Genomic DNA, 21,287 nt, shown 5'->3' with positions numbered 1-21,287 from the left:
TGTCTGTAAACTGTCTGTCTGTAAACTGTCTGTCTATAAACTGTCTGTCTATAAACTGTCTGTCTATAAACTGTCTGTCTGTAAACTGTCTGTCTGTAAACTGTCTGTCTATAAACTGTCTGTCTATAAACTGTCTGTCTATAAACTGTCTGTCTATAAACTGTCTGTCTATACTGTCTGTCTGTAAACTGTCTGTCTGTAAACTGTCTGTCTATAAACTGTCTGTCTATAAACTGTCTGTCTATAAACTGTCTGTCTATAAACTGTCTGTCTATAAACTGTATGTCTATAAACTGTCTGTCTGTAAACTGTCTGTCTATAAACTGTCTGTCTATAAACTGTCTGTCTGTAAACTGTCTGTCTGTAAACTGTCTGTCTATAAACTGTCTGTCTATAAACTGTCTGTCTATAAACTGTCTGTCTGTAAACTGTCTGTCTGTAAACTGTCTGTCTATAAACTGTCTGTCTATAAACTGTCTGTCTATAAACTGTCTGTCTATAAACTGTCTGTCTGTAAACTGTCTGTCTGTAAACTGTCTGTCTATAAACTGTCTGTCTATAAACTGTCTGTCTATAAACTGACTGTCTATAAACTGTCTGTCTGTAAACTGTCTGTCTATAAACTGTCTGTCTATAAACTGTCTGTCTATAAACTGTCTGTCTATAAACTGTCTGTCTGTAAACTGTCTGTATATAAACTGTCTGTCTATAAACTGTCTGTCTATAAACTGTCTGTCTATACTGTCTGTCTGTAAACTGTCTGTCTATACTGTCTGTCTGTAAACTATCTGTCTATACTGTCTGTCTATACTGTCTGTCTATAAACTGTCTGTCTATAAACTGTCTGTCTATAAACTGTCTGTCTATAAACTGTCTGTCTATAAACTGTCTGTCTGTAAACTGTCTGTCTATAAACTGTCTGTCTATAAACTGTCTGTCTATAAACTGTCTGTCTGTAAACTGTCTGTCTGTAAACTGTCTGTCTATAAACTGTCTGTCTATAAACTGTCTGTCTATAAACTGTCTGTCTATAAACTGTCTGTCTATACTGTCTGTCTGTAAACTGTCTGTCTGTAAACTGTCTGTCTATAAACTGTCTGTCTATAAACTCTCTGTCTATAAACTGTCTGTCTGTAAACTGTCTGTCTGTAAACTGTCTGTCTATAAACTGTCTGTCTATAAACTGTCTGTCTATAAACTGTCTGTCTATACTGTCTGTCTGTAAACTGTCTGTCTGTAAACTGTCTGTCTATAAACTGTCTGTCTATAAACTGTCTGTCTGTAAACTGTCTGTCTGTAAACTGTCTGTCTATAAACTGTCTGTCTATAAACTGTCTGTCTATAAACTGTCTGTCTATAAACTGTCTGTCTGTAAACTGTCTGTCTGTAAACTGTCTGTCTATAAACTGTCTGTCTATAAACTATCTGTCTATAAACTGTCTGTCTATAAACTGTCTGTCTGTAAACTGTCTGTCTATAAACTGTCTGTCTATAAACTGTCTGTCTGTAAACTGTCTGTCTATAAACTGTCTGTCTATAAACTGTCTGTCTGTAAACTGTCTGTCTGTAAACTGTCTGTCTATAAACTGTCTGTCTATAAACTGTCTGTCTGTAAACTGTCTGTCTATAAACTGTCTGTCTATAAACTGTCTGTCTATAAACTGTCTGTCTATAAACTGTCTGTCTGTAAACTGTCTGTCTATAAACTGTCTGTCTATAAACTGTCTGTCTATAAACTGTCTGTCTATAAACTGTCTGTCTGTAAACTGTCTGTCTATAAACTGTCTGTCTATAAACTGTCTGTCTATAAACTGTCTGTCTATACTGTCTGTCTGTAAACTGTCTGTCTATACTGTCTGTCTGTAAACTGTCTGTCTATACTGTCTGTCTATAAACTGTCTGTCTATAAACTGTCTGTCTATAAACTGTCTGTCTGTAAACTGTCTGTCTATAAACTGTCTGTCTATAAACTGTCTGTCTATAAACTGTCTGTCTGTAAACTGTCTGTCTGTAAACTGTCTGTCTATAAACTGTCTGTCTATAAACTGTCTGTCTATAAACTGTCTGTCTATACTGTCTGTCTGTAAACTGTCTGTCTGTAAACTGTCTGTCTATAAACTGTCTATCTATAAACTCTCTGTCTATAAACTGTCTGTCTGTAAACTGTCTGTCTGTAAACTGTCTGTCTATAAACTGTCTGTCTATAAACTGTCTGTCTATAAACTGTCTGTCTATACTGTCTGTCTGTAAACTGTCTGTCTGTAAACTGTCTGTCTATAAACTGTCTGTCTATAAACTGTCTGTCTGTAAACTGTCTGTCTGTAAACTGTCTGTCTATAAACTGTCTGTCTATAAACTGTCTGTCTATAAACTGTCTGTCTGTAAACTGTCTGTCTGTAAACTGTCTGTCTATAAACTGTCTGTCTATAAACTGTCTGTCTATAAACTGTCTGTCTATAAACTGTCTGTCTGTAAACTGTCTGTCTATAAACTGTCTGTCTGTAAACTGTCTGTCTATAAACTGTCTGTCTATAAACTGTCTGTCTATAAACTGTCTGTCTATAAACTGTCTGTCTGTAAACTGTCTGTCTATAAACTGTCTGTCTATAAACTGTCTGTCTGTAAACTGTCTGTCTATAAACTGTCTGTCTATAAACTGTCTGTCTATAAACTGTCTGTCTGTAAACTGTCTGTCTATAAACTGTCTGTCTATAAACTGTCTGTCTATAAACTGTCTGTCTGTAAACTGTCTGTCTGTAAACTGTCTGTCTATAAACTGTCTGTCTATAAACTGTCTGTCTATAAACTGTCTGTCTATAAACTGTCTGTCTGTAAACTCTCTCCCTCTCTCTGCATCCCTCTCTATATCTCTCTGTCTGTCTATAAACTGTCTGTCTATAAACTGTCTGTCTATAAACTGTCTGTCTATAAACTGTCTTTCTATAAACTGTCTGTCTGTAAACTGTCTGTCTATAAACTGTCTGTCTATAAACTGTCTGTCTATAAACTGTCTGTCTATAAACTGTCTGTCTGTAAACTGTCTGTCTATAAACTGTCTGTCTATAAACTGTCTGTCTGTAAACTGTCTGTCTATAAACTGTCTGTCTATAAACGGTCTGTCTATAAACTGTCTGTCTGTAAACTGTCTGTCTGTAAACTGTCTGTCTATAAACTGTCTGTCTATAAACTGTCTGTCTGTAAACTGTCTGTCTATAAACTGTCTGTCTATAAACTGTCTGTCTATAAACTGTCTGTCTATAAACTGTCTGTCTATAAACTGTCTGTCTATAAACTGTCTGTCTATAAACTGTCTGTCTATACTGTCTGTCTGTAAACTGTCTGTCTATACTGTCTGTCTGTAAACTGTCTGTCTATACTGTCTGTCTATACTATCTGTCTATACTGTCTGTCTATAAACTGTCTGTCTATAAACTGTCTGTCTATAAACTGTCTGTCTATAAACTGTCTGTCTATAAACTGTCTGTCAATAAACTGTCTGTCTATAAACTGTCTGTCTGTAAACTGTCTGTCTATAAACTGTCTGTCTATAAACTGTCTTTCTATAAACTGTCTGTCTGTAAACTGTCTGTCTGTAAACTGTCTGTCTATAAACTGTCTGTCTATAAACTGTCTGTCTATAAACTGTCTGTCTATAAACTGTCTGTCTATAAACTGTCTGTCTATAAACTGTCTGTCTGTAAACTGTCTGTCTATAAACTGTCTGTCTATAAACTGTCTGTCTATAAACTGTCTGTCTATAAACTGTCTGTCTATACTGTCTGTCTGTAAACTGTCTGTCTGTAAACTGTCTGTCTATAAACTGTCTGTCTATAAACTGTCTGTCTATAAACTGTCTGTCTGTAAACTGTCTGTCTGTAAACTGTCTGTCTATAAACTGTCTGTCTATAAACTGTCTGTCTATAAACTGTCTGTCTATACTGTCTGTCTGTAAACTGTCTGTCTGTAAACTGTCTGTCTATAAACTGTCTGTCTATAAACTGTCTGTCTATAAACTGTCTGTCTATAAACTGTCTGTCTATAAACTGTATGTCTATAAACTGTCTGTCTGTAAACTGTCTGTCTATAAACTGTCTGTCTATAAACTGTCTGTCTATAAACTGTCTGTCTGTAAACTGTCTGTCTATAAACTGTCTGTCTATAAACTGTCTGTCTATAAACTGTCTGTCTGTAAACTGTCTGTCTGTAAACTGTCTGTCTATAAACTGTCTGTCTATAAACTGTCTGTCTATAAACTGTCTGTCTATAAACTGTCTGTCTGTAAACTGTCTGTCTGTAAACTGTCTGTCTATAAACTGTCTGTCTATAAACTGTCTGTCTATAAACTGTCTGTCTATAAACTGTCTGTCTGTAAACTGTCTGTCTATAAACTGTCTGTCTATAAACTGTCTGTCTATAAACTGTCTGTCTATAAACTGTCTGTCTGTAAACTGTCTGTATATAAACTGTCTGTCTATAAACTGTCTGTCTATAAACTGTCTGTCTATACTGTCTGTCTGTAAACTGTCTGTCTATACTGTCTGTCTGTAAACTATCTGTCTATACTGTCTGTCTATACTGTCTGTCTATAAACTGTCTGTCTATAAACTGTCTGTCTATAAACTGTCTGTCTATAAACTGTCTGTCTGTAAACTGTCTGTCTATAAACTGTCTGTCTATAAACTGTCTGTCTGTAAACTGTCTGTCTGTAAACTGTCTGTCTATAAACTGTCTGTCTATAAACTGTCTGTCTATAAACTGTCTGTCTATACTGTCTGTCTGTAAACTGTCTGTCTGTAAACTGTCTGTCTATAAACTGTCTGTCTATAAACTCTCTGTCTATAAACTGTCTGTCTGTAAACTGTCTGTCTGTAAACTGTCTGTCTATAAACTGTCTGTCTATAAACTGTCTGTCTATAAACTGTCTGTCTATACTGTCTGTCTGTAAACTGTCTGTCTGTAAACTGTCTGTCTATAAACTGTCTGTCTATAAACTGTCTGTCTGTAAACTGTCTGTCTGTAAACTGTCTGTCTATAAACTGTCTGTCTATAAACTGTCTGTCTATAAACTGTCTGTCTATAAACTGTCTGTCTGTAAACTGTCTGTCTGTAAACTGTCTGTCTATAAACTGTCTGTCTATAAACTATCTGTCTATAAACTGTCTGTCTATAAACTGTCTGTCTGTAAACTGTCTGTCTATAAACTGTCTGTCTATAAACTGTCTGTCTGTAAACTGTCTGTCTATAAACTGTCTGTCTATAAACTGTCTGTCTGTAAACTGTCTGTCTGTAAACTGTCTGTCTATAAACTGTCTGTCTATAAACTGTCTGTCTGTAAACTGTCTGTCTATAAACTGTCTGTCTATAAACTGTCTGTCTATAAACTGTCTGTCTGTAAACTGTCTGTCTATAAACTGTCTGTCTATAAACTGTCTGTCTATAAACTGTCTGTCTATAAACTGTCTGTCTGTAAACTGTCTGTCTATAAACTGTCTGTCTATAAACTGTCTGTCTATAAACTGTCTGTCTATACTGTCTGTCTGTAAACTGTCTGTCTATACTGTCTGTCTGTAAACTGTCTGTCTATACTGTCTGTCTATAAACTGTCTGTCTATAAACTGTCTGTCTATAAACTGTCTGTCTATAAACTGTCTGTCTGTAAACTGTCTGTCTATAAACTGTCTGTCTATAAACTGTCTGTCTATAAACTGTCTGTCTGTAAACTGTCTGTCTGTAAACTGTCTGTCTATAAACTGTCTGTCTATAAACTGTCTGTCTATACTGTCTGTCTGTAAACTGTCTGTCTGTAAACTGTCTGTCTATAAACTGTCTATCTATAAACTCTCTGTCTATAAACTGTCTGTCTGTAAACTGTCTGTCTGTAAACTGTCTGTCTATAAACTGTCTGTCTATAAACTGTCTGTCTATAAACTGTCTGTCTATACTGTCTGTCTGTAAACTGTCTGTCTGTAAACTGTCTGTCTATAAACTGTCTGTCTATAAACTGTCTGTCTGTAAACTGTCTGTCTGTAAACTGTCTGTCTATAAACTGTCTGTCTATAAACTGTCTGTCTATAAACTGTCTGTCTGTAAACTGTCTGTCTGTAAACTGTCTGTCTATAAACTGTCTGTCTATAAACTGTCTGTCTATAAACTGTCTGTCTATAAACTGTCTGTCTATAAACTGTCTGTCTGTAAACTGTCTGTCTATAAACTGTCTGTCTGTAAACTGTCTGTCTATAAACTGTCTGTCTATAAACTGTCTGTCTATAAACTGTCTGTCTGTAAACTGTCTGTCTATAAACTGTCTGTCTATAAACTGTCTGTCTGTAAACTGTCTGTCTATAAACTGTCTGTCTATAAACTGTCTGTCTATAAACTGTCTGTCTGTAAACTGTCTGTCTATAAACTGTCTGTCTATAAACTGTCTGTCTATAAACTGTCTGTCTGTAAACTGTCTGTCTGTAAACTGTCTGTCTATAAACTGTCTGTCTATAAACTGTCTGTCTATAAACTGTCTGTCTATAAACTGTCTGTCTGTAAACTCTCTCCCTCTCTCTGCATCCCTCTCTATATCTCTCTGTCTGTCTATAAACTGTCTGTCTATAAACTGTCTGTCTATAAACTGTCTGTCTATAAACTGTCTTTCTATAAACTGTCTGTCTGTAAACTGTCTGTCTATAAACTGTCTGTCTATAAACTGTCTGTCTATAAACTGTCTGTCTATAAACTGTCTGTCTGTAAACTGTCTGTCTATAAACTGTCTGTCTATACACTGTCTGTCTGTAAACTGTCTGTCTATAAACTGTCTGTCTATAAACGGTCTGTCTATAAACTGTCTGTCTGTAAACTGTCTGTCTGTAAACTGTCTGTCTATAAACTGTCTGTCTATAAACTGTCTGTCTGTAAACTGTCTGTCTATAAACTGTCTGTCTATAAACTGTCTGTCTATAAACTGTCTGTCTATAAACTGTCTGTCTATAAACTGTCTGTCTATAAACTGTCTGTCTATACTGTCTGTCTGTAAACTGTCTGTCTATACTGTCTGTCTGTAAACTGTCTGTCTATACTGTCTGTCTATACTATCTGTCTATACTGTCTGTCTATAAACTGTCTGTCTATAAACTGTCTGTCTATAAACTGTCTGTCTATAAACTGTCTGTCTATAAACTGTCTGTCAATAAACTGTCTGTCTATAAACTGTCTGTCTGTAAACTGTCTGTCTATAAACTGTCTGTCTATAAACTGTCTTTCTATAAACTGTCTGTCTATAAACTGTCTGTCTGTAAACTGTCTGTCTGTAAACTCTCTCCCTCTCTCTGCATCCCTCTCTATATCTCTCTGTCTGTCTATAAACTGTCTGTCTATAAACTGGCTGTCTGTAAACTCTCTCCCTCTCTCTGCATCCCTCTCTATATCTCTCTGTCTGTCTGTAAACTGTCTGTCTATAAAATGTCTTTCTGTAAACTCTCTCCCTCTCTCTGCATCCCTCTCTATATCTCTCTGTCTGTCTATAAACTGTCTGTCTATAAACTGTCTGTCTGTAAACTCTCTCCCTCTCTCTGCATCCCTCTCTATATCTCTCTGTCTGTCTATAAACTGTCTGTCTATAAACTGTCTGTCTGTAAACTGTCTGTCTGTAAACTGTCTGTCTATAAACTGTCTGTCTATAAACTGTCTGTCTATAAACTGTCTGTCTGTAAACTCTCTCCCTCTCTCTGCATCCCTCTCTATATCTCTCTGTCTGTCTATAAACTGTCTGTCTATAAACTGTCTGTCTGTAAACTCTCTCCCTCTCTCTGCATCCCTCTCTATATCTCTCTGTCTGTCTATAAACTGTCTGTCTATAAACTGTCTGTCTGTAAACTGTCTGTCTGTAAACTGTCTGTCTATAAACTGTCTGTCTATAAACTGTCTGTCTATAAACTGTCTGTCTATAAACTGTCTGTCTATAAACTGTCTGTCTGTAAACTGTCTGTCTATAAACTGTCTGTCTATAAACTGTCTGTCTATAAACTGTCTGTCTATAAACTGTCTGTCTATAAACTGTCTGTCTGTAAACTGTCTGTCTATAAACTGTCTGTCTATAAACTATCTGTCTATAAACTGTCTGTCTATAAACTGTCTGTCTATAAACTGTCTGTCTATAAACTGTCTGTCTGTAAACTGTCTGTCTATAAACTGTCTGTCTGTAAACTGTCTGTCTATAAACTGTCTGTCTATAAACTGTCTGTCTATAAACTGTCTGTCTGTAAACTCTCTCCCTCTCTCTGCATCCCTCTCTATATCTCTCTGTCTGTCTATAAACTGTCTGTCTATAAACTGTCTGTCTGTAAACTCTCTCCCTCTCTCTGCATCCCTCTCTATATCTCTCTGTCTGTCTATAAGCTGTCTGTCTATAAACTGTCTGTCTGTAAACTCTCTCCCTCTCTCTGCATCCCTCTCTATATCTCTCTGTCTGTCTATAAACTGTCTGTCTATAAACTGTCTGTCTGTAAACTCTCTCCCTCTCTCTGCATCCCTCTCTATATCTCTCTGTCTGTCTATAAACTGTCTGTCTATAAACTGTCTGTCTGTAAACTCTCTCCCTCTCTCTGCATCCCTCTCTATATCTCTCTGTCTGTCTATAAACTGTCTGTCTATAAACTGTCTGTCTGTAAACTCTCTCCCTCTCTCTGCATCCCTCTCTATATCTCTCTGTCTGTCTATAAACTGTCTGTCTATAAACTGTCTGTCTGTAAACTCTCTCCCTCTCTCTGCATCCCTCTCTATATCTCTCTGTCTGTCTATAAGCTGTCTGTCTATAAACTGTCTGTCTGTAAACTCTCTCCCTCTCTCTGCATCCCTCTCTATATCTCTCTGTCTGTCTATAAACTGTCTGTCTATAAACTGTCTGTCTGTAAACTGTCTGTCTATAAACTGTCTGTCTATAAACTGTCTGTCTATAAACTGTCTGTCTATAAACTGTCTGTCTGTAAACTGTCTGTCTATAAACTGTCTGTCTATAAACTGTCTGTCTATAAACTGTCTGTCTATACTGTCTGTCTGTAAACTGTCTGTCTATACTGTCTGTCTGTAAACTGTCTGTCTATACTGTCTGTCTATAAACTGTCTGTCTATAAACTGTCTGTCTATAAACTGTCTGTCTATAAACTGTCTGTCTGTAAACTGTCTGTCTATAAACTGTCTGTCTATAAACTGTCTGTCTATAAACTGTCTGTCTGTAAACTGTCTGTCTGTAAACTGTCTGTCTATAAACTGTCTGTCTATAAACTGTCTGTCTATACTGTCTGTCTGTAAACTGTCTGTCTGTAAACTGTCTGTCTATAAACTGTCTATCTATAAACTCTCTGTCTATAAACTGTCTGTCTGTAAACTGTCTGTCTGTAAACTGTCTGTCTATAAACTGTCTGTCTATAAACTGTCTGTCTATAAACTGTCTGTCTATACTGTCTGTCTGTAAACTGTCTGTCTGTAAACTGTCTGTCTATAAACTGTCTGTCTATAAACTGTCTGTCTGTAAACTGTCTGTCTGTAAACTGTCTGTCTATAAACTGTCTGTCTATAAACTGTCTGTCTATAAACTGTCTGTCTGTAAACTGTCTGTCTGTAAACTGTCTGTCTATAAACTGTCTGTCTATAAACTGTCTGTCTATAAACTGTCTGTCTATAAACTGTCTGTCTGTAAACTGTCTGTCTATAAACTGTCTGTCTGTAAACTGTCTGTCTATAAACTGTCTGTCTATAAACTGTCTGTCTATAAACTGTCTGTCTGTAAACTGTCTGTCTATAAACTGTCTGTCTATAAACTGTCTGTCTGTAAACTGTCTGTCTATAAACTGTCTGTCTATAAACTGTCTGTCTATAAACTGTCTGTCTGTAAACTGTCTGTCTATAAACTGTCTGTCTATAAACTGTCTGTCTATAAACTGTCTGTCTGTAAACTGTCTGTCTGTAAACTGTCTGTCTATAAACTGTCTGTCTATAAACTGTCTGTCTATAAACTGTCTGTCTATAAACTGTCTGTCTGTAAACTCTCTCCCTCTCTCTGCATCCCTCTCTATATCTCTCTGTCTGTCTATAAACTGTCTGTCTATAAACTGTCTGTCTATAAACTGTCTGTCTATAAACTGTCTTTCTATAAACTGTCTGTCTATAAACTGTCTGTCTATAAACTGTCTGTCTATAAACTGTCTGTCTATAAACTGTCTGTCTGTAAACTGTCTGTCTATAAACTGTCTGTCTATAAACTGTCTGTCTGTAAACTGTCTGTCTATAAACTGTCTGTCTATAAACGGTCTGTCTATAAACTGTCTGTCTGTAAACTGTCTGTCTGTAAACTGTCTGTCTATAAACTGTCTGTCTATAAACTGTCTGTCTGTAAACTGTCTGTCTATAAACTGTCTGTCTATAAACTGTCTGTCTATAAACTGTCTGTCTATAAACTGTCTGTCTATAAACTGTCTGTCTATAAACTGTCTGTCTATACTGTCTGTCTGTAAACTGTCTGTCTATACTGTCTGTCTGTAAACTGTCTGTCTATACTGTCTGTCTATACTATCTGTCTATACTGTCTGTCTATAAACTGTCTGTCTATAAACTGTCTGTCTATAAACTGTCTGTCTATAAACTGTCTGTCTATAAACTGTCTGTCAATAAACTGTCTGTCTATAAACTGTCTGTCTGTAAACTGTCTGTCTATAAACTGTCTGTCTATAAACTGTCTTTCTATAAACTGTCTGTCTATAAACTGTCTGTCTGTAAACTGTCTGTCTGTAAACTCTCTCCCTCTCTCTGCATCCCTCTCTATATCTCTCTGTCTGTCTATAAACTGTCTGTCTATAAACTGGCTGTCTGTAAACTCTCTCCCTCTCTCTGCATCCCTCTCTATATCTCTCTGTCTGTCTGTAAACTGTCTGTCTATAAAATGTCTTTCTGTAAACTCTCTCCCTCTCTCTGCATCCCTCTCTATATCTCTCTGTCTGTCTATAAACTGTCTGTCTATAAACTGTCTGTCTGTAAACTCTCTCCCTCTCTCTGCATCCCTCTCTATATCTCTCTGTCTGTCTATAAACTGTCTGTCTATAAACTGTCTGTCTGTAAACTGTCTGTCTGTAAACTGTCTGTCTATAAACTGTCTGTCTATAAACTGTCTGTCTATAAACTGTCTGTCTGTAAACTCTCTCCCTCTCTCTGCATCCCTCTCTATATCTCTCTGTCTGTCTATAAACTGTCTGTCTATAAACTGTCTGTCTGTAAACTCTCTCCCTCTCTCTGCATCCCTCTCTATATCTCTCTGTCTGTCTATAAACTGTCTGTCTATACTGTCTGTCTGTAAACTGTCTGTCTGTAAACTGTCTGTCTATAAACTGTCTGTCTATAAACTGTCTGTCTATAAACTGTCTGTCTATAAACTGTCTGTCTATAAACTGTCTGTCTATAAACTGTCTGTCTATAAACTGTCTGTCTATAAACTGTCTGTCTATAAACTGTCTGTCTGTAAACTGTCTGTCTATAAACTGTCTGTCTATAAACTATCTGTCTATAAACTGTCTGTCTATAAACTGTCTGTCTATAAACTGTCTGTCTATAAACTGTCTGTCTGTAAACTGTCTGTCTATAAACTGTCTGTCTATAAACTGTCTGTCTGTAAACTGTCTGTCTATAAACTGTCTGTCTATAAACTGTCTGTCTATAAACTGTCTGTCTGTAAACTCTCTCCCTCTCTCTGCATCCCTCTCTATATCTCTCTGTCTGTCTATAAACTGTCTGTCTATAAACTGTCTGTCTGTAAACTCTCTCCCTCTCTCTGCATCCCTCTCTATATCTCTCTGTCTGTCTATAAGCTGTCTGTCTATAAACTGTCTGTCTGTAAACTCTCTCCCTCTCTCTGCATCCCTCTCTATATCTCTCTGTCTGTCTATAAACTGTCTGTCTATAAACTGTCTGTCTGTAAACTCTCTCCCTCTCTCTGCATCCCTCTCTATATCTCTCTGTCTGTCTATAAACTGTCTGTCTATAAACTGTCTGTCTGTAAACTCTCTCCCTCTCTCTGCATCCCTCTCTATATCTCTCTGTCTGTCTATAAACTGTCTGTCTATAAACTGTCTGTCTGTAAACTCTCTCCCTCTCTCTGCATCCCTCTCTATATCTCTCTGTCTGTCTATAAACTGTCTGTCTATAAACTGTCTGTCTGTAAACTCTCTCCCTCTCTCTGCATCCCTCTCTATATCTCTCTGTCTGTCTATAAACTGTCTGTCTATAAACTGTCTGTCTGTAAACTGTCTGTCTGTAAACTGTCTGTCTATAAACTGTCTGTCTATAAACTGTCTGTCTATAAACTGTCTGTCTATAAACTGTCTGTCTATAAACTGTCTGTCTGTAAACTGTCTGTCTATAAACTGTCTGTCTATAAACTGTCTGTCTATAAACTGTCTGTCTATAAACTGTCTGTCTATAAACTGTCTGTCTGTAAACTGTCTGTCTATAAACTGTCTGTCTATAAACTGTCTGTCTATAAACTGTCTGTCTATAAACTGTCTGTCTATAAACTGTCTGTCTGTAAACTGTCTGTCTATAAACTGTCTGTCTATAAACTGTCTGTCTGTAAACTGTCTGTCTATAAACTGTCTGTCTATAAACTGTCTGTCTATAAACTGTCTGTCTATAAACTGTCTGTCTATAAACTGTCTGTCTGTAAACTCTCTCCCTCTCTCTGCATCCCTCTCTATATCTCTCTGTCTGTCTATAAACTGTCTGTCTATAAACTGTCTGTCTGTAAACTCTCTCCCTCTCTCTGCATCCCTCTCTATATCTCTCTGTCTGTCTATAAGCTGTCTGTCTATAAACTGTCTGTCTGTAAACTCTCTCCCTCTCTCTGCATCCCTCTCTATATCTCTCTGACTGTCTATAAACTGTCTGTCTATAAACTGTCTGTCTGTAAACTCTCTCCCTCTCTCTGCATCCCTCTCTATATCTCTCTGTCTGTCTATAAACTGTCTGTCTATAAACTGTCTGTCTGTAAACTCTCTCCCTCTCTCTGCATCCCTCTCTATATCTCTCTGTCTGTCTATAAACTGTCTGTCTATAAACTGTCTGTCTGTAAACTCTCTCCCTCTCTCTGCATCCCTCTCTATATCTCTCTGTCTGTCTATAAACTGTCTGTCTATAAACTGTCTGTCTGTAAACTCTCTCCCTCTCTCTGCATCCCTCTCTATATCTCTCTGTCTGTCTATAAACTGTCTGTCTATACTGTCTGTCTGTAAACTCTCTCCCTCTCTCTGCATCCCTCTCTATATCTCTCTGTCTGTCTATAAACTGTCTGTCTATACTGTCTGTCTGTAAACTCTCTCCCTCTCTCTGCATCCCTCTCTATATCTCTCTGTCTGTCTATAAACTGTCTGTCTATAAACTGTCTGTCTGTAAACTCTCTCCCTCTCTCTGCATCCCTCTCTATATCTCTCTGTCTGTCTATAAACTGTCTGTCTATAAACTGTCTGTCTGTAAACTCTCTCCCTCTCTCTGCATCCCTCTCTATATCTCTCTGTCTGTCTATAAACTGTCTGTCTATACTGTCTGTCTGTAAACTCTCTCCCTCTCTCTGCATCTCTCTCTATATCTCTCTGTCTGTCTATAAACTGTCTGTCTATACTGTCTGTCTGTAAACTCTCTCCCTCTCTCTGCATCCCTCTCTATATCTCTCTGTCTGTCTATAAACTGTCTGTCTATACTGTCTGTCTGTAAACTCTCTCCGTCCCTCTCTATATCTCTCTTCTGAGCATAATGTGAGCTGACAGGATATCGAGTCCAGAGAGCAGGACCGGAAAAGATGGAGAGCAGAAAAGAGGGAGAGATAGAAACCCATACTCAAAGAAACTGATGTAGACTGACAGACATGAAGTACACACACACACACACACACACACACACACACACACACACACACACACACACACACACACACACACACACACACACACACACACACACACACACACACACACACACACACACACACGTAAGTTACAACATATAAAGTGATTTTCAAACACTATTAGATTCACGTTGACGTGGGGAGCAACACGAGAAACTTCTTGCAGGATTTGAAAATGACTTTTAATCCTACAGTGTGATGTTAATGAGAAGCCTTTTAACCACAGATCATAGAAACGCTGTATGTAGACACTGGTTTGGTGCTGGAGATGAAAAGCGGCAGAAGGGCCCTTTAAGCCTGACTCATGCTCTCACCTGATTGGCTAGTAGTGAAATTGATGCTGGTGAATTGAGGTGGGAAAGGACTCAGAGCTGAGACATCATTGACTGCTTGCACCTGTCAATCAACAGCAGGAAAACGTAAGACAAGGTTAGGTTAACTAAGTGGATGTACATTTAATCCAGTATCTATATGAAGTAGGTGACTCTAATGCACAAGTTTTATACCTGTATGAGGTAGTTGATGGGAAATGTAGTGTCTATAGGGGATAGGGATCAGGGAAGTTTTAGTTCTACCTGTATGAGATAGTTAACTCTAGTACTCATGGGAGTTGTAGTCATACCTGTATAAGGTAGGTGACTCTGGTGAGCAGGTTGTTGAGGGTGACCTTGGTCTGCTTGATGCCAGTCTGGGATGGGGTGAAGGTGACCGCCTCTCCACACCAGGAGCACGCCCCCGGGGTGGTGAAGGTGGCCGAGGGACAGATCCTACACACCACCCCATACCACACCTCGCTACGACCACCCATGTCCACTGGAGGGCGCCAGCGCAGAGACACCCCACCATCACTACTCTCATACTCCCAGGAGACAGAGGTCGGAGCAGAGGGAGAGCCTGGGGGGGGGACACAATATATGTTAGTGAACAATAATCGAATCATTTAAATGTAATCTAGGAAGAGAGGAAGCGAGAGATGGATAAGAAGGGAAGGAAGGAGAGAGAGTAAGGGAGGGAGAAAGAAGGAAGGAAGGAGAGAGAGTAAGGGAGGTAGAAAGAGGGAAGGAAGGAGAGAGAGTAAGGGAGGGAGAAATAGAGAAGGAAAGAAAAGGCTCAATTAGAGGGATGAGTGCCTTCAGAAAGTTCACCCCTTGACCTTTTCCACATGTTGATGTGTTTCAGCAATAATTTAAAATAGATACAATTGAGTCACTGGCCTATACACAAGAGCCCATAATGTCAAAGTTGAATTATGATTTTAGACATTTTTACAAATTAATACAAAATGAAAAGCTGAATGTCTTGAGTCAATAAATATTCAACCCCTTTGTTATGACAAGCCTAAATAAGTTCAGGAGTAAAAATGTTTCTTAACAAGTCACATAATAAGTTGAATGGACTCTGTGAGCAATAATAGTGTTTATCATGGTTTCTAAATGACTACCTCATCACTGTACCCTACACATACAATTATCTGTAAGGTCCATCAGTTGAGCAGTGAGTATCAAACACAGATTCAACCACAAAGACCAGGGAGGTTTTCCAATGTCTCACAAAGAAGGGAACCTATTGGTAGATGGGTAAAAATAAAAAAGCAGATATTGAATATTCCTTTGAGCATGGTGAAGGTATTAATTACAATTCCAAAATACAGGCGTTCTTCCCTAACTCAGCTGCCAGAGAAGAAAGAAACCACTCAGGGATTTTTACCATGAGGCCAATGGTGACTTTACAACAGATACAGAGTTTAATGACTGGGATAGGAGAACTGAGGATGGATCAACAACATTGTAGTTACTCCACAATACTAATCTAATTGACAGAGTGAAAATAAGGAAACCTGTACAGAATACAAATATTCCAAAACACGCATCCTGTTTGTAACAAGGCACTAAAGTAATACTGTAAAACACACATCCTGTTTGTAACAAGGCACTAAAGTAATACTGTAAAACATGCATCCTGTTTGTAACAAGGCACTAAAGTAATACTGTAAAACACACATCCTGTTTGTAACAAGGCACTAAAGTAATACTGTAAAACACACATTCTGTTTGTAACAAGGCACTAAAGTAATACTGTAAAACATGCATCCTGTTTGTAACAAGGCACTAAAGTAATACTGTAAAACACGCATCCTGTTTGTAACAAGGCACTAAAGTAATACTGTAAAACACGCATCCTGTTTGTAACAAGGCACTAAAGTAATACTGTAAAACATGAATCCGGTTTGTAACAAGGCACTAAAGTAATACTGTAAAACACGCATCCTGTTTGTAACAAGGCACTAAAGTAATACTGTAAAACATGAATCCGGTTTGTAACAAGGCACTAAAGTAATACTGTAAAACAAGCATCCGGTTTGTAACAAGGCACTAAAGTAATACTGTAAAACACGCATCCTGTTTGTAACAAGGCACTAAAGTAATACTGTAAAACATGAATCCGGTTTGTAACAAGGCACTAAAGTAATACTGTAAAACATGAATCCGGTTTGTAACAAGGCACTGAAGTAATACTGTAAAACATGAATCCTGTTTGTAACAAGGCACTAAAGTAATACTGTAAAACACGCATCCTGTTTGTAACAAGGCACTAAAGTAATACTGTAAAACATGAATCCTGTTTGTAACAAGGCACTAAAGTAATACTGTAAAACACGCATCCTGTTTGTAACAAGGCACTAAAGTAATACTGTAAAACACACATTCTGTTTGTAACAAGGCACTAAAGTAATACTGTAAAACACGCATCCTGTTTGTAACAAGGCACTAAAGTAATACTGTAAAACATGAATCCTGTTTGTAACAAGGCACTAAAGTAATACTGTAAAACACACATTCTGTTTGTAACAAGGCACTAAAATAATACTGTAAAACACGCATCCTGTTTGTAACAAGGCACTAAAGTAATACTGTAAAACATGAATCCTGTTTGTAACAAGGCACTAAAGTAATACTGTAAAACACGCATCCTGTTTGTAACAAGGCACTAAAGTAATACTGTAAAACACGCATCCTGTTTGTAACAAGGCACTGAAGTAATACTGTAAAACACGCATCCTGTTTGTAACAAGGCACTAAAGTAATACTGTAAAACATGAATCCGGTTTGTAACAAGGCACTAAAGTAATACTGTAAAACATGCATCCTGTTTGTAACAAGGCACTAAAGTAATACTGTAAAACATGAATCCGGTTTGTAACAAGGCACTAAAGTAATACTGTAAAACACGCATCCTGTTTGTAACAAGGCACTAAAGTAATACTGTAAAACACGCATCCTGTTTGTAACAAGGCACTAAAGTAATACTGTAAAACACTCATCCTGTTTGTAACAAGGCACTAAAGTAATACTGCAATAAAAAACAACTTTATGTCCTGAATACAAAGTGTTATGTTTGGGGCAAATCCAACACAACACATCAATGATGTCACTTGTTAATAAATCCACTTCAATCAGTGTAAAGAAGGATTTTTAAGCCTTGAGACAATTGATGCATGGATTGTGTATGTGTACCATTCAGAGGGTGAATGGGCAAAACATTTTCAAGAACTGCAACGCTGCTGGGTTTTTCCACACTTTAACAGTTTCCCGTGTGTACCAACAATGGTTCACCACCCAATAATATCCAGCCAACATTACAACTGTGGGAAGCATTAGAGTCAACATGGGCCAGCATCCCTGTGGAACGCTTTCGACATCTTGTAGAGTCCATGCCCTGACGAATTGAGGCTGTACTGAGGGCAAAGGGGGGTTCAACTCAATATTAGGAAGGTGTTTCTAACACTGGAGTTGCTTACCAAGAACACAGTGAATGTTCCTGAGTGGCCTAGTTACAATTTTGACATAAATCGGCTTGAAAATCTATGGCAAAACTTGAAAATGTCTGTCTAGCGATGATCAACAACCAACTTGACAGCGCTTGAAGAATTTAAAAAAGAATAATGTGCAAATATTGTACAATCCAGGTGTTCAAAGACTCTGAGCTGTAATTGCTGCCAAATGTGTTCCTAACATGCATTGACTCAGGGGTTCGAATACTTATGTAAATGAGATATTTCTGTATTTCATTTTCAATACATTTCCAAAAATTCCTTTTGTCGTTATGGGGTATTGTGTGTAGATGGGCGAGAGAAAAACATCTACTGAATCCATTTTGAATTCAGGCTGTAACACAACAACATGTGGAATAAGTCAGGGGTGTGAATACTTTCTGAAGGCACTGTGCATATTATATGTGCTGAAGTAGATACTTATCTCTGGGTAAAAGCATCGGCTAAATGACTCAATATATATGTTACATCATCTCAAGAAAGGTGAAAGCTTTTCAATCAGACAAATCTATTTGTTCACAATGCTGCTAGTGCATGTAGCTAATCTGATTCGCACACACACACACACACACACACACACACACACACACACACACACACACACACACACACACACACACACACACACACACACACACACACACACACACACACACACACACACACACACACACACACACACACACACACAGCTCACTTGTGCAGGCGGAGGAGTTGACGTCGGCGGGTGCTCTGTAGAAGCCGCTGCGACACTCACACACACGTGATCCCTCCTGACTGGTTCTGCTGTTAGACGGACACACTGAACACGGAACCGAACCCAACACCGACTTAAAGTACCCCACTGGACATTCTGCAGAGAGAGAGAGATGGAGGGAGAAAGTGAGAGAGAGAGAGAGAGATAGAGGCGTCTTTGGGTCGGTACTAGTGCCAGGATCAACACATTAAAACAGCACTCATCAACTCCAGTTCACATATGATCATAGAGAAGAATGTACTTACTGTACTAGCTGCCTATAATGTAGCTCTCTCTGAACGTACTGTAATGCAGCGAGATATTCTGCCTATACTGTAGCTCTCTCTGAACGTACTGTAATGCAGTGAGAGATTCTGCCTATACTGTAGCTCTCTCTGAACGTACTGTAATGCAGTGAGAGATTCTGCCTATACTGTAGCTCTCTCTGAACGTACTGTAATGCAGTGAGAGATTCTGCCTATACTGTAGCTCTCTCTGAACGTACTGTAATGCAGTGAGAGATTCTGCCTATACTGTAGCTCTCTCTGAACGTACTGTAATGCAGTGAGAGATTCTGCCTATACTGTAGCTCTCTCTGAACGTACTGTAATGCAGTGAGAGATTCTGCCTATACTGTAGCTCTCTCTGAACGTACTGTAATGCAGTGAGAGATTCTGCCTATACTGTAGCTCTCTCTGAACGTACTGTAATGCAGTGAGAGATTCTGCCTATACTGTAGCTCTCTCTGAACGTACTGTAATGCAGTGAGAGATTCTGCCTATACTGTAGCTCTCTCTGAACGTACTGTAATGCAGTGAGAGATTCTGCCTATACTGTAGCTCTCTCTGAACGTACTGTAATGCAGTGAGAGATTCTGCCTATACTGTAGCTCTCTCTGAACGTACTGTAATGCAGTGAGAGATTCTGCCTCTACTGTAGCTCTCTCTGAACGTAATGGAATAGGAGTGTGCGTACTGCCTAGGAATGTGCACACTGCACAGTGACCAACATGTCTTCTCAAGCAGAGTCAGGCCCTGTCTCTACGGTTCTGATTCAGTCTGTGTGTAGAGACAGAGTCTGTACGAGTCAGAGAGTAACAGAACACCTACAGTATGAATGCTGTTCCAGACTTGAAGAGTGCATGTCTCTGTCTAATAAGTGTCTAACTGCTGTTACAGATGAGGAGAGATGAGGAGAGATAGATTTATTTATTTTTTCTTTTACCTTTATTTAACTAAGTCAGTTAAGAACAAATTCTTATTTTCAATGACGGCCTAGGAACAGTGGGTTAACTGCCTGTTCAGGGGCAGAACGACAGATTTGTACCTTGTCAGCTTGGGGGTTTGAACTTGCAACCTTGGGGGTTTGAACTGCAACTACTCCAACGCTCTAACCACTAGGCTATCCTGCCGCCCCAGAGATACACACATTACAGTACGTTCAGAGAGAGCTACAGTATAGGCAGAATCTCTCACTGCATTACAGTACGTTCAGAGAGAGCTACAGTAGAGGCAGAATCTCTCACTGCATTACAGTACGTTCAGACAGAGCTACAGTATAGGCAGATAGAGTATTGATAGAGATAGATAGATAGAGAGAGACACAGAGAGAGAGAGAGAGAGCGAGAGTGAGAGAGAGAGAGAGAGAGAGTGTGTTATCAGTTATATGAGAACGTATTAAAAAATAGCTTTTTTTCATTCTTGAAAATATTCTCCGAACACTTTCAGCATGGTCTGTTAGGTGTTAAGTGATGTTATGTTATGTTAGGTGATAACTACTGGGGTTTATGAGACAGACACAGAATGAGATAAAGAGTGAGTGTGTGTGTGTATCTGTCATTGTGTGTGTGTGTGTATCTGTCATTGTGTGTGTGTGTGTGTGTATATGTCATTGTGTGTGTGTGTGTGTGTGTGTGTATCTGTCATTGTGTTTGTGTATCTGTCATTGTGTGTGTGTATATCTGTCATTGTGTGTGTGTGTGTGTGTATATGTCATTGTGTGTGTGTGTGTGTGTGTGTGTGTGTATCTGTCATTGTGTGTGTGTGTATCTGTCATTGTGTGTGTTTGTGTGTATCTGTCATTGTGTGTGTGTGTGTGTGTGTGTGTGTGTCTGTCATTGTGTGTGTGTATCTGTCATTGTGCATGTGTGTGTGTGTGTATCTGTCATTTTGTGTGTGTGTGTATCTGTCATTGTGTGAGTATCTGTCATTGTGTGTGTGTGTGTATCTGTCATTGTGTGTGTGTGTGTGTGTGTATCTGTCATTGTGTGTGTGTGTGTGTCTGTCATTGTGTGTGTGTATTTGTCATTGTGCATGTGTGTGTGTGTGTGTATCTGTCATTGTGTGTGTGTGTGTGTGTAGCTTTCATTGTGTGTGTGTGTATCTGTCATTGTGTGCGTGTGTGTGTATCTGTCATTGTGAGTGAGTGTGTGTGTATCTGTCATTGTGTGTGTGTGTGTTTGTGTGTGTAGCTGTCATTGTGTGTGTGTATCTGTCATTGTGTGTGTGTGTGTATCTGTCATTGTGCGTGTGTGTATCTGTCATTGTGTGTGTGTGTGTGTGTGTGTGTGTGTGTGTGTGTGTGTGTTTGTGTGTGTGTGTGTGTGTGTGTGTGTGTGTGTGTGTGTAGCTGTCATTGTGTGTGTGTGTATCTGTCATTGTGTGCGTGTGTGTGTATCTGTCATTGTGAGTGAGTGTGTGTGTATCTGTCATTGTGTGTGTGTGTGTTTGTGTGTGTAGCTGTCATTGTGTGTGTGTATCTGTCATTGTGTGTGTGTGTGTATCTGTCAT

At 38.5% G+C, this 21,287-nt stretch overlaps 1 protein-coding gene across 2 annotated transcripts in view; it reads right to left on the bottom strand.

Moving 5' to 3' along the window:
* The window catches only part of LOC139421928 (eph receptor B6), an 85,399-nt gene that overhangs the window by 8,573 nt on the left and 55,539 nt on the right, over positions 1 to 21,287 (bottom strand). For both annotated transcript variants that reach the window (XM_071173067.1, XM_071173074.1), the window contains exons 6-8: positions 18,460 to 18,615; positions 14,553 to 14,824; positions 14,245 to 14,326 (exon numbers count right to left, since the gene is read on the bottom strand). In XM_071173067.1, coding sequence (XP_071029168.1) covers positions 14,245 to 14,326; positions 14,553 to 14,824; positions 18,460 to 18,615 — 510 coding nt within the window. The remainder of the gene's footprint in view (positions 1 to 14,244; positions 14,327 to 14,552; positions 14,825 to 18,459; positions 18,616 to 21,287) is intronic.

The sequence above is a fragment of the Oncorhynchus clarkii genome, chromosome 2, assembly GCF_045791955.1.
Source record: "Oncorhynchus clarkii lewisi isolate Uvic-CL-2024 chromosome 2, UVic_Ocla_1.0, whole genome shotgun sequence".
NCBI classification, from domain to species: Eukaryota; Metazoa; Chordata; class Actinopteri; order Salmoniformes; family Salmonidae; genus Oncorhynchus; species Oncorhynchus clarkii.
This window is presented reverse-complemented; position numbering and strand designations above follow the sequence as displayed.